General features: G+C 38.9%; 2 protein-coding genes across 11 annotated transcripts in view; both read right to left on the bottom strand.

Annotated features, from left to right (window-relative positions):
- Window positions 1-27: 27 nt before the first annotated feature.
- Window positions 28-3,372, bottom strand: LOC140560608 (uncharacterized). Its single transcript, XM_072685109.1, has one exon. It carries the CDS (start codon window positions 3,357-3,359, stop codon window positions 1,836-1,838), a length of 1,524 nt encoding a protein of 507 aa, XP_072541210.1. The 5' UTR covers window positions 3,360-3,372; the 3' UTR covers window positions 28-1,835.
- Window positions 3,372-13,662, bottom strand: part of mthfd1a (methylenetetrahydrofolate dehydrogenase (NADP+ dependent) 1a, methenyltetrahydrofolate cyclohydrolase, formyltetrahydrofolate synthetase) — a 26,847-nt gene continuing 16,556 nt past the window's right edge. For 5 of the 10 annotated variants that reach the window (XM_072685044.1, XM_072685076.1, XM_072685090.1 and 2 more), the window contains 2 exons: window positions 5,172-5,328; window positions 3,382-3,485 (listed from right to left, as the gene is read on the bottom strand). In XM_072685044.1, coding sequence (XP_072541145.1) covers window positions 5,176-5,328 — 153 coding nt within the window. In that variant the 3' untranslated portion in view covers window positions 3,382-3,485; window positions 5,172-5,175. Of the gene's footprint in view, window positions 3,486-5,171; window positions 5,329-8,206; window positions 9,655-11,760; window positions 11,856-13,662 lie in introns of those variants that run through there. The other 5 variants (XM_072685029.1, XM_072685037.1, XM_072685050.1 and 2 more) reach the window with 4 other exon arrangements.

Here is a 13,662-nt window from a genome sequence, read left to right as displayed (position 1 = left end):
GCTGCAAATCATGGCAATGTACACATGTTGCAATAACATAACATTTATTGTGTGAACATCACAAAACAAGAAAAGCATTACATATAATACAGGCTAGTATGCATGATAGTTCAAACTAGTAGCAATTTTACAGATCTTGTTTTCTTGTAAATGTCACAGCCATGCATGGTTAAAATGCAATCAATACAATGCTAACTCATCTAACACTGATTACTGCACAAAGAACATTGATTTTCCTTCCAACCATGAGGCTAGACACCAGTGAGGTGATGCTCCAGTGATATCAATAAAAAATGTATTCTTCGCTGCATGCTGTGAGTATGGCTTATGTGTATTAAAGGGCCCATATGGTAGAAAACTGTATTTCCTCAAGTATGTAAACACAGCTAAACTCTTTCACTCCCCAGTTTATGAATGAAAACTAAGCTGCATAAACAACCTGGTTTTGATCATCTGGTTTCTGTGAGGTCATAAAAGTCAAGCTGTTTTTTTTTCCAGCCTACAAACGGTAAGCAGTATTTTTTTAATAAAGAAAAATCAAGGGCAACCAGTAAGAACAAAGGTCATTTACATATACAGCCTTAAAGGCACGTCAACAAAAACAGACACTTTCTTTCTACTTTCTCAAAATGGCAGCGCTTTTATATGAAACCAGGACAACTCAAAGAAGTGATCCTGTCTTGTGAAATGGTTCTTCATGTCCATGGAAATCCTCTACTTGATGGTTTTCTATATTATAAAACATTGAGTGGCTCAGCAGACTAATGCGCTTTCACTATGGCCCAGGGGTCGAAGAGAGAGCACAATGTCCATGCACTCTCCAGGTGGGTAGATGGCATCCTGTCCCCTTATCACTCTTAAAGCAATGTTGGCTCAGGCCTCTGTCAGCTGATGTGGCCGAGCTGGGGAGCCAGAGTGCGTTGGCTGCCTGGCGATTCCGTTTCAGTCCTGTTTGAAAAGCTGCGGTGGCTGGCTTTACATTTATTGGAGGAGACGTGTGTTAAGTCCTTTCCCTCCTAGTGTCGGAAGCATTGCTAGGGCTAGGGGGAGCTGTGAACGGGTGTTCTAACTGGAATTACCACATTAAGAGGAAAAGGGAAAAAATGTACAAATATGTTATTTGAGAAAGCCTGCTATCAGTTGAAGGATACTTTTCCAGCATTTTGCAGCTCTGGAGAAAATTAAGAGACCACTTAATTATTTTTCTTAAATTTGCGTCTCTATGTGTATGGCAGTCATTGTATTCCAGGCATTTCATCAAACAAAGCTGAGTTAGCTGAATTTGCAGACTATGAATGGCATAAAGTCTCAACAGCAATGTGAAAGACTAGTGGAGAGTCTGCCAAGACATGAAAGCTGCGATTGGCCGTCAAGGTAATTTCACCATAGTGATTTTTGAATGCTCTCAAAGTTCAAATATTAGTACAGTGTTGTTTAAATCTGAATAATGATTTCTTTGCATTATAATTATTATAGTATTGTCTGTGTATTATCTGAGCAGTTGTTTTGAGCAGCTGTCCTTTATGTAAACAAATAAATGCCCTAAATAGCTAATATTTTTATTTGGAATTTAGGGGAAATGTTGTCCATGATTTATGAAATACAATGCAAATGTTAATTCCCCTAAACACATTGCCTAAACTGATAATGTAGGGTGGTCTCTTCATTTTTTCCTAGCTGTGTATAACCCATTTTGCTTAGAATTCAAGGAAAAAAGAGGCTGGAGAATGGTTAAGGACTGTTTTTGGTAGACTACATAAACCCACACACACTTCATAAGTGGATCTCAGGGGAACAAATGTGAAAATACAAGAAAAATGAAACACATGGGCCACTTAAGCATGGTCCTGGTCTATCTGATTATTCTGCAGCTCAGCTGAAAGCTGTTCCATAGCACTGCTTATGGCTGCATGGACCAAAGAGAAAGCTGTCTGCACCAGCATGATCTCTGAAAATTGACTATTGTTGTCACTTTGGTCCAGAGTGTGTAATGTGTCCTTTGTTGCTCGGTTAACCTTAAATCGGTGGCAGGACCCATTCACTGCAACAAGTGCTGACAGCAGATTGCGCTGTGGAGCGCTGCTTTCCAAAGGCTCCTGGTTTTCTTCATCCGATGAGTGAACACTATCTATTGTAATGACTGGTTTGCATTTCACTTCATTTTCAACCGGTACAATCTCATCTAGGTTATTTAGAAAGGCCACAGCAATATCTGGGGAGGCTTCAGGAACACTGATATCTGAATCACTCTCATTAACACAGTTTGAGGTGATCTGAGAGTCTAAGAGACCAGGAGGTTCTGAGGTCTCAGTATTCTGCATCCTTGTGTCCTCCTCATCCTTAATGTTTGGGAGATGGCATTGGATTAAATCCTGCTCGGGACAGCACCACTGTTCCACCTTCTCATGACTGACTGCAGTGTTCACGTCTCTGTTCACCTCTGCACTCAGTGTTACTTTCTCTGTACCCACTTCCTCATGATCTAGTTCTTTTTCTGGACAGCTTTCCTCATGAATTCTTGCCATGCCTTCATGAATCTCCTTTGATCCCTTCAGCTGCTCATCCACAGCTTTATCCCCAGATGGCCCAGGAGCACAGTAATCAGACTGATCAGCAGCACTTTTCTCAGAGGTTATTTCAATAAAAGTATGATTATCTTGTCCCACACAGCCTTTCTCTTGCTTCTGATTGCTGTTGGGCATCCCTGAAAGTCTCTTAAAAATGGGCCATATTCTTGCATGGAACTTTCTTTTGCCTTTTTTCGAGCCATCCTTTTTTTCACACCTTTCAGTCCCGTTGAAGGAGTCACCTGACAGAGGCAGAAGTTCACATTTGGTATCACTAGTTAGAGCATCTTGGCCATTGTCGTGTGTGGCCTTGTCTTCCCCATCCTCAACGGTTTTAATATCTGATGGCTTTCTTCTTCTAACACACGTAAAGGCAGGGAAGAAGACCCTTCTAATTGCTGCTTTAGCTCGGCTTCTTCTCAGCCTACACTTGCCATGTTGACCCTTGACCTTTCCCTGCTCTGAATTTGAGACCGTTTCTTGAGACTCTTCTTGGAGATCTGCCGGAGTTTCTTCCTCTTCTACAGCGAAGGCAGGCTGAAGGCTTTGACACGTAACCTGCTGCGATTCAGAACCCGCATCACCGTTGCCTTGGTGTTCTTCCACCTCGTGCTTCGGCGTGCCGTTATTTTTGTCTCGGCGCTGCTTTCTCGAAGCTTGAACATCGGACTTTTTCTCATCTTGAGCTGCGGATTTGCTTTTGCCTAGAAGTAATCTGGGTGGGCCTGTTAATTTTCTTTTCAAGCCCGCCTTCTCTTGAAACTCGTCACAGTTGGTGTCCTCAGACTCCATTCTTTGTTGAAGGGAATAAGGCTTGTTGAATTGAAAGTGAGGACAAGGGGAGTCTCCAGAACACACGGAACAGTTATTCAGAGTTGTTCTCCTCCATTCTCATGTAAGATTGAATCTTCAGAAGTTCTGTAAAAGTGAAGAAATCAAGCAGCGTCATTTGGAAAATTCGAAGTGTTGTCTGTTGGGCATTTTTTTTTACATTTAATATCAGATTTCAAGGGGTTTGTAGTTTAAGGAGTATTTACAGACTAATTTCCTCATGATTTGCTGCTCTTTTGAACAGGTGAGTTTAGTCGCTGCTCAATGAAAAGCATCCATTTCCAAAATGGCGACTTTTGGACAGAACAGGACAGAGGAAACATTCTTAACTCAATGAAGTCAATGTAAAATAAGAGTTTATTCCAAGTAATTTGGATCATTTCTATTGGGCCATTCATCCAGAATTATTTACACAGTGTACAGAGCAGCGACAGGGGGAAATCTAAAAATGGACAAAAATGGAGATACATGTTTTTGATTGGACAGCAGCGATTTTTTTCTTCCTTTAAAATGCCTTTTACACAGGTCAGAGCTGAATACTGCTACTAATAATTTACTAATTTATTACTGCATGCTTACTGCAGTGATGCTTTCCAGAATTCATCTTTTCACTTTGAAAAGTGACCAAAGACCAAGTTTCTTTACATAAACAACCAGAAAAAAAGTCATTATCATGGCTAGGGTGTGTCATTGGAGCGTTAATACATGCAAACTCTATATGTGCTAAATGTTTTAAGCAGATGTTCATTAGACCTCATTAGATTGCAGTACACCATACATACCATTCAAATCTCAGTTCACATACTTAAATGTATTATTTTTGTGGTGTCACAAATAACAATTTTTGAGGTAGTCAAATCTGAAACACTCCTTATTATATCAGCGCGGAAAACCTTAGTGTTCAGGTTAAGCTCTGTCCATTTGCACTGATGTAATAAGGAGTGTTTCAGACTTGACTACTTTTGAACTCGGGCAAAACCTGGAAAGCCAGTCATAACACACCTTGTTAACATAAAATCTGTTGTGTGTCTTAAAAGCACGGTAAAAAAAAACACAGTGTTTAATTTTAAGTGATGAACAGAGGTTGGAAAAAGGTCGTGTGGAAATTCATTTTGATAATGTAAATATTATGAGTGGACCTCAAGAATAACATACAATATAAATATAGGATACAAGCCCTTTAAGAGCAGGATAATGGAAAGGCTAATAAACATCATTGTTCAAAACCATTCTTTGACTACTTTTGGATTATACAAATAGTTCAATATAAACAGAATAGTGCATCAGCCTATTTCTTATACTAAAAATGTTAGAAACTAATGAAAACATAGATAAACACAGTCGAGATGTTTTTTCATCCAGAACCGTGTCTATGCGATTACCTTGTTAAACCCCATGCCTTAATATGGCTCTGTCCTTTTGTTATGCACAGATAAGTATAAGACATATTTACATCATACAATTACAGATTTTTCAGTTGAAGATATTTCTGCATGTAGGCTATTTTTTGCCAGTGATGGTAAGAGCTATTTATTTCCAGTCTACAATGGCAGTCTATTTTAAGAACAGAGCGACTGGCTACAAATCCTACTATTCTGTAGGCTAAGTTCCAGTTTCTCACCACAAATGAAAAAGTATTCTGCATGCAACAGAGCACCTCATCTACTGTATTTTTTTTCCTTCACTTTATGAGCCACAGTTTCACAGCCCAGACTGCATGACGACAGGACAAACACAAGCACAAGTATTTAGAAACTGTACAAAAAAGCCTACCTGTCTAAACCAGCACCGTGCCCAGGGTTTTCCTCCTGCTGGGAAAAGATGCCGTGGTGTATAGGGGTTGACGAGAAGGGTCTGTTTGCGAGAACACTTGCAGCTCCACCACCAGCTGAACGGTCTCACACGCTCTAGCTTGGAGGGATGCTGCTACCTAGAGGGCCAGGCTCTCATCAGTTTCCATAGCAACCACATGACTGACAGTTCATGATCTGTGGCATCCAACTATGCAATGATTTAAGGGCTTTACCAGCACAGATACTGCTCAGTGGCTGGCATGACCGTGAGAGAGGGTCATTGGCAGAGGTACCACCTCTGCTTAGTTATATAAGAGTTGTTCTTATTAGTTTATTATCATGGAGCGTGTATGAAACAGTGTTTCTCTGCTGGAATTAACCCTTTGTGTTAGGTAACACTTTCTTTTACTTCTCCTGTGTATTAACCAGGCAAGTGTGAGACATCCAAGTGCCAAAGTGCCAGGTGCTTAATATTCTGTTTGACATGATGGTGCGCTCATATTGCAGTTTACTACAATGGTTTAAGTACAATGAAATGGGGAACAGGTTTAATCTACTAACTCTGTTAGTGTGAGCTGTAAATCCAGTATACAAAGACAGTCTAACTCAATTACACTGAAATGCCTGGCGAGTTCTAGCTTTCAGGCTGAAGAAGGACATAGCAAAATAATCTCATTACTGAATAATTATTTGGAGTAACAAGATGCAGATGTACAAGCAAACAAAATCTACTTTCTACTTCACACTAAAACTTACTGTAAAGCCACACATTTAAGTGAGAATATAAATGAGAGAAATAATTCTCTCAATCAAATGTTGTATGTACCTTCATTTCACCCCTAATAACTACCTGATACTTTCTGGTACAAGTGAAAAGGTTAAAATAAGTGTATGTTCATATTCACCAGCTTGATGCTCCAGATAATTGTCAGTTTAATAGCTGGAACCTGAGTATTTCTGTATAATTAAGGTAGATTTGTTACTTACTATAATCGTACCCAAAATAATTACACAGCTTTTTGGAGTGTATTCCTAATTCTTTAGTGATCTTCCCGGTCACCAGATCTGAATCCAACAGAACACCTTTGGGATGTAGTGGAACGGGAGATTCCCAGTTTTATTGTGCTCCTGAAAAATCTGCTGGAATTGTATCATTTAATCCAGAAGCAGATACAGACCAAAAAAGTGTTTCCAACATCTCCTGGAATTCATGCTTTGAGGAATTAAGGCTGTTTTACAAGCAAAGAGTCCCTTCCCAGTGTTACAATAGAATTCTTAATACATCACTCTCATTTTGATTACAATTGTTTCGCCACAACACAATCGCCACAACTGTTCTGAATTTTAAATACTGGTTATATGTTATATTATATATAATCAGTATTTATCAATCAATCAATCAATTCTATATATATATATATATATATATATATATATATATATATATATAATTGTAAGTAATTCTAAATAAATAAATAATTGATTGATAAATACTGATTATATATAACATATAACCAGTATTTAAAATTCTGAACAGTTGTGGATGATTTCTATTGGCCCCTACATCATGAAATTCGAGATCCATGGGGTTTGCTCTGACAGCACTGATATACTCAGACGTCAGTTTACAACCACCACCCTAACCTCACCCTTGAATGTTTTGTATAGGTCGACTACTATGAGCACGGCCATCACCAGTACACAGTTAAAACATTATGAAAACCTTTCCAACCTTTTCAAGTTTTATCACAATTTATTCATTATGTAATCAATCAGAATAGTTTAGCTGGACATGACTGGAAATTTAATGGCCACAGATTTTACAGGGGTCTGAAAAAAAATCATCATCTCCATTTGGACTTGGCTGTCAAATTGCCTGCTCATCATCAGGACACAGCAGTGTAGAAAGGAAAACTCTGTAGGAACACTGAGGTTTGCAGGTGCATGCAAATACAATCACAACTTAGACATTAGCTACCAGTGTCATTTTTAGCTGCTCGCCATTGCAGGACCTGCTACACAGCGAGTGCCCTCAGGGCTCTTAATAGCAGGCTGGGCTTTTTAGCATTCAGGTAGTGTGTTGTTCTCACACTGTGCTTGGAACAGGAACTGTACCCCTCCTCAACCTCTCTTTTTTTCTCCCTTTCATTTTTTGTTTCTGTCTGCTCACATTATGTGGATGGAGATACTAGGGAAAGTAATCTCAGCACTGTTAGTAAAGGCTGCTTTTATAATACATGCCTTGAGCTTGGCAAGGATGTGTTATCTTGATAACTGAGGCTACTTTAAGAGTGATATTTGGGATGTCGTACATTTGGAGTTTATCCCGTACACGCAGTGCTATTTCAGGCTCGGCTCAGAGATTGACTGCATGCTCAATGTACAGTGACACAAATCCCAGAGGCTTGCTGAAAAAACTCAATTGTGCCCCGAACTGCCCTCCTAAAAGACAGCACATAAAACCCTCCTGGGCTGCTTGGGGAAGAGTTTTTCTTCAGATCCTTAGTCCTGCTACCGCAGACATGACCTTTCCACCTGTCCAAGAAATAATGTGCCCTTAATTCAGAACAACAAATGAACAAACAATAAACAAATGACTCTGATGTATAAAATTGCATGTACTGACCCTCGATTGCATAATCCACTGCCGTAAAATGCAGAACGTAGTGACTGAATCACTAAATTGACTAAAGTGAATAAGCACCATTAGATGTGTGACGATATTACTCATTTACAAGGGAAGTGCAACCCATCTCACAGCACAAGGAAAATCTTTCAGCCCAGTAAATATTACATGATGACCAAAGCCAAAAGTGCCTGGTCTCCCCTGAAGGAAAATCACATTTCAGAATAAACGTCAGAGTGAAAGATGGGACTAGGAAACACGTTCTCTCTCAGCAACGCTGCAATGCCTGCCTGAGTAAATAGCCACTTTATTAAATAAGCACAACACTAGGTGTCCACAGAGCACATTAATCAAAAGTTATTAAAAACACGCAGGTGCACACAGAAATGTAATTTTCTCAGAAAAAGTGTCTACTTTAATTTTACATGGACCACCTCAGGCAAGACGAAAAAAAAAATACAATAGCCCCAACTGTGACTGCAGTCTTCACTAAGGGTCACAAAGAAAATTCATCAAGACTGGATTCTGTAGCCATTATTCAGGACTGCCAACTCTTATGCACTGGCTGTGAGACTCATGCAATCAGGTCTAAAGTGATACATATGATTGCAGAGGTTATGATTTTATATATTGTGATACTTTAAGCAAGCAATTTATTTTAAATCCAATTTTATATAAACTACCATTGTTTAAAAACACACCACCATAAAATCTTAAGTAAAATAAAAGTTTACTTTTTATGGGATCAATAGAGTACGGAGTGAACAAAATGAACCCCTGTCTGCCACCAATCTTTACATGTAAACTATTCATTTAAAAAATCAATAGTGTTTTTTGAGAATCAACAAAGTATTGCAGAATGTAATATTACATGTATCGATATTTTCTTACACCCCTACAAACGCCAAACTTGCCAATTTGATGATTTTTAACATTCTCCGTTCTCCTCCAAAACAACCTCTGGGTAAATTTGACTACTGATAGTTATGATGAAGATTCCTACAGTTGCTGCTCTGGCTCTCAGCGGTCAAACACACAGCCTATTTAGGGCTGGACCAATCAGAACCTCAAGTTGGTGGTCCTGTGGTGACTTTTAGAGCAATCTTACTGGACAAAGCAGATGGACAAGCAGAAAACATTCAGACCAGCAGCTTCACAATTTCTGTAATGCTGCGTTCCATTTGAACTGGAAAGTCGGATTTTCTGAGTTCCAAGTAGGAAATTTCAACTGGAACGTCTCCACAAGTCAGATTTCCTACTCTGCAAGTTGGGAGAGCCTCAATAACCATGAGTTCATAGTCCAAGATGGCTGCACTGTACATCAACAGCAGTAAAACAGTTTAATTATACAGTATTATATACACAGTACTGTCCAACTTCTGTCTGTGACTTCTTATCAACTTATTCTGATCTGGGACATAAAATACTGGTAAAGAATGGTGAAACCAGCTGTGGTAAACTCTGAAGTCTTCAGCTGTTATTTTGAATAATTTGAAATAGTGTACAATTATCGTAGTGTTTAATTAGAACGTGGCCAATTCGGATGTGACGTCATTCCCGGCTCCAAGATAAATGGAACACTGCATTAGCCTGATCCCTGGCAGAAGTCCAAATAAGTATAATTGGACTTGATTTCTCAGTTGAGTAAGATGACCCTCCTCTTCCCATAACTCAGCTTAGTGTTAGCCTGCACAGGCGCCTGTTAGCTGGTGTAACAGAATTGGCTGTTAGCATTCTCCTCCCAAGCGAGTTGTCCAATGACGTTGCATTAGTGACAGTTTGAAACGATGGAAAGCACATTAGCCTTCACCCTCCCAGTGTTGGTAACATCCTGAGACTTGTATGGAAGAGAGAAACACAACGTTAAGTGTAACAGAGAAAAAATCACAACTAGCCCCTCCATCTGTGTTTGTATCTATTGAACTGATGCAAACACAATAAGTAATTTAGTACAATTCTTTATTAAATCAAATGCTAAAATAATTGCATGCAAAGTAAATGTAATTAGAGGCTATTAAATAAGAGGCTATTAAATGAGGCTTAACTTATTGATGTGTTTTTTATAACTTTATATGGTGGACAGGCTCCTTTCTCTTTCTTGACTTTGGAGGGTGTGGCTTCTACAACTAACCTCAACTTGTGGAGGCTGCACTTTAGTCAAGCTAGCTCTTACTGTGAGTACCTGTATGTTTCACAAGAGTGCTGTATGACTGCAATCAGTAAGTGTGTTTGATTTGATGCAAGGTGAACCTTCAGGGAAATCTCAAGAAATATATGCCCAGCACCTATCAAAATTCACATTCCAAATGTTTGTGGACACCCTTCTAATGAAGGCATTACACTGCTGACACAGATGTGCAAATGCACACACAGAGTCTGTGCCTGTAGGGAAGTACTGCCAATATAATAGAACTCTTAGGAGCAGATAAACATGAACCCATTGGCACCATGCCTAATGGCAGGAAAATCCTTCAAAATGTAATAGAAAAGTCTTGTAGAGACAGTTACTACACTTATATAATATAGGGAAATACCAGAAAGCATATTCTACCTAAATCTGTTTTTAAAAAGTCCATGCTACATTATACTCTGTGTTAGTTTGTGCATCACACTCCTACATAAGAGCAGAGATCATCAGTCTAAATTAAACAGTAGTAATTTCCAGATGATGCTATAAGCAATAACTCAGCCTCCTGTTGTTCCTGTATTGGTCAGCACTAGCCAGAGTAGTAAAAATAGACCAGGAATAATAGCTCACAAATGAAATCACATCATTTGTAGTACTTAAGTTTTCACAAAAAAAAAAAATAGTGAATGAAAATGTTTCAATCCAATTGTGCACAATTATCACAGCATTAGGGGCCCTAACCCCTGCAAAAGTCTTCATTGTGCTCTTCATCTAATGGTGATATTTTTAGTCTCCTCACAGTCAGAGCTGCAGTTGGTTTTTGTGACAGACAGGCTGGATAATACACAGAAGCAGTTAGTGATGAATGCATTTTTTACATGAAGCACTACGGCTGTTCTGACAAAGGCCTCTCTCTATGATGAGATGCCACCCAGGTCTGGAACAGCTTTCAGGCAGGAAAACACACACAGTTTCTAGAACACATGAACAGAGATGATCTGAAAGTATGCTTGTGTGGTGCGCATGTAAGGTCTTTGGAATTGCGTATTAAAGTGCATTGATTTTTTTTTACATTTCTGCGTATTTTGATAATTGAGATGTAACCAAGCCATTTACAGTTACAGTTAGGCCATTAAATGGTTCAATGTAGAGAAACCTACATCCTCATATTTCTTAACAGTGGTGGTGATTTGAACCAGAGGTTGCGACCCCAAAAACACAAATACAGCTATTTGATTTACTTTACACAATGATCTGGGAATCTACACATCTTCTTGGTTTTTATATTCAATGTTAAGAATGGTAAAATAGGGGTACATGCAAGTAATATGAATATTATGCCTCACAGCACTGATGATGGCTTTTAAAGCTAAAATACGACCTCTCGAAACTATCATAAAACAATGTCTCGGGCAACAAGCAACATTTATAACCATGTTATAAAATGGCAGAGGCGTCTGTTTCAATTCACTACCACTGTAAACAATTCTGACTCAAAGTCTTTTGTAGAATGGAGCATTTCCACCAAACCAATCTGACTAATCTGAATGTGACTTTGTTCACATTCTAAACATATATAAAACATTAAAAAAATTGGTGGGATTTCCTTTAAGGAGCTTACTGTAGTTTGCCCTCGTAATATTGGTACAGTTGCCGGTGAGCTCCAATAAAAGCACCATTAACTTGGACAGACATGATTTATTGGCACTGTGTTTGACTTCTAGATATGAGCTTTTTAATTAGATACTCCACAAATATAGACACTGTGTAACACTGCGTGAGACAATTTGTCTTTTAATTCACTGGCCAACTTACCTAACACAATGCAGCTACTGGCTGTTACTATACAGGTCATTGTTGCCATGAAAACAGGGCCACATGGGATCTCCATCTTCAGCACAGTGATTTCTCTGTTGCACAGTTTACGGAAATCAGTTATAATTGAATCATCATGGAAGGAGCAAGCACATGGCATCTATAAATTTATAGCCCTATTTGTCAGAGGCTTTTGATTAATGAAGCCTTTTTGTTAGCAGAAGAAAAGAAATATAGTCATCACCAAGTCAATAACACCATCTGCTATATGTTCAGCATATTAGACCAGATTAACAACTGACATCTGTAGCAGCGGCCACCTGTTTTTAACAATGGCAGTGGTTGGAGTAGTGAAAGCTCAAATACGCAAGCATGATCAAAAGAACACACAAATGTGCTAAGGTCACTAGGACCAAAAGTAGCTGAGGAGTCGAGGTGCTCACGCTCTTCTGCGCAATTGCAACCTAGCAACGCGTGTAGATAAAAATATCCACTACATACGTGACCAATCTGAGCCACATTCTCTCAGTCTCATCAACACTGTTGACTCATCTCACTGACAGACTGGCTTAAAGGAGCTGATTGGAAATGACCCTCACTCCTATGATTTGGCTGCTGCGTCCGTGTTAAATTAGGGAATATTCATCAGCTTGTATGTTGATGCGTTATGTCAGTAAGCATGAGTAACACATAATATCTAAATTAAAGACATTTCCAAAAGCAAATAACAGGACCTGGCCACAGTATAGTAATCCATAAAGGATACGTATTAGCAATTCTATATGAACTACACTGGCAGTCAAACAAATTGAGTTTGAACTCAGTTTTTGTAGTTTTTCCATAATTTTCCATCTTGGTCTAAATGAACTTCTTCCTACACATGTTCCCAAAGGGTTTGTATTTTTCTTCTCCACACATTTTCCAACACAGTCCCACAGGCTCTCAATGGAGTTTAAATCTGGCTGCGTGTTGTTCATGAAATCATCTAAACTTCCTCACTCCTCAACCCACCTGATGAGCAGTATGGCATCTTGTATGGTCTAAATTGTGTATTAAGTCAAATTTGTGGTTATCCTCCAGTGAACAGACCTTCGAAACAAGTGGTGAATTATATAAAGCTGGGCAATATGATATTTTATTGTATCTTGCTAAATTTTGTTATCGTGGTCAGAATATGCTTTTCTAAGCATATTGAGGATACTGTTAGTGCTTAAAGAACACTGATCAGATGCAGGTTTCATTACAGAAAGTGTAATTAGACTGGTTTAATTAGATGAAATGCAGCAGATGTTGAATAAAAATAACTGTGTTTAGAATAGGAGAGTATCTGAATAGAAGTTTTTTAGAATCTGTCGCTACTGATGTTTTTAGTCTGTAATTACATATAATGTGATAAATACTGTGAATCTGGGAAAAAAAATCTTTAAATATTGTGAAATAGTATTTTTACCATATCGCCCAGCCCTAGAATGATATATGATATAATGATACTTCTACAATAGACGATATACATCACAACATTCTGACCTGCAGACCTGCAAATTCCTAAAATACCCTAATAGTCCCAATTTTTTTAAAAGACTACCACAATCTTACTGCAGTGCTTTCCATTCAAATAATCTGATGCACCATATCCACATAAAATAATGAAAAAATAATGAAGCTCTCTGTGTAAAGAAAGCTCTCTGTATAATGAAGTTGGTCGGTATTCTTTATGTACTGATGATGTTCAGCTTATGCTCAGAAAAGCATATTAGCGGCATAGCCGGCTAGGCACTGGCCCCACCACAGGGAGACTGCTGGTTTAATTCCTGGCGATGCCACAGCCACCCGTGTTCTGGGGTCCCAGAGAGCATAACTGATCAGAGCAGGATGACCCTTCCTCTCCCTCTCTCCCATCAT

This window comes from Salminus brasiliensis, chromosome 1 (genome assembly GCF_030463535.1).
Source record: "Salminus brasiliensis chromosome 1, fSalBra1.hap2, whole genome shotgun sequence".
In the NCBI taxonomy this organism is placed as follows: domain Eukaryota; kingdom Metazoa; phylum Chordata; class Actinopteri; order Characiformes; family Bryconidae; genus Salminus; species Salminus brasiliensis.
This window is presented reverse-complemented; position numbering and strand designations above follow the sequence as displayed.

Bases quoted from the DNA above. Each gene is read 5' to 3' on its own strand.
- LOC140560608 (XM_072685109.1), bottom strand. From the start codon at position 3,359: ATGGAGTCTGAGGACACCAACTGTGACGAGTTTCAAGAGAAGGCGGGC.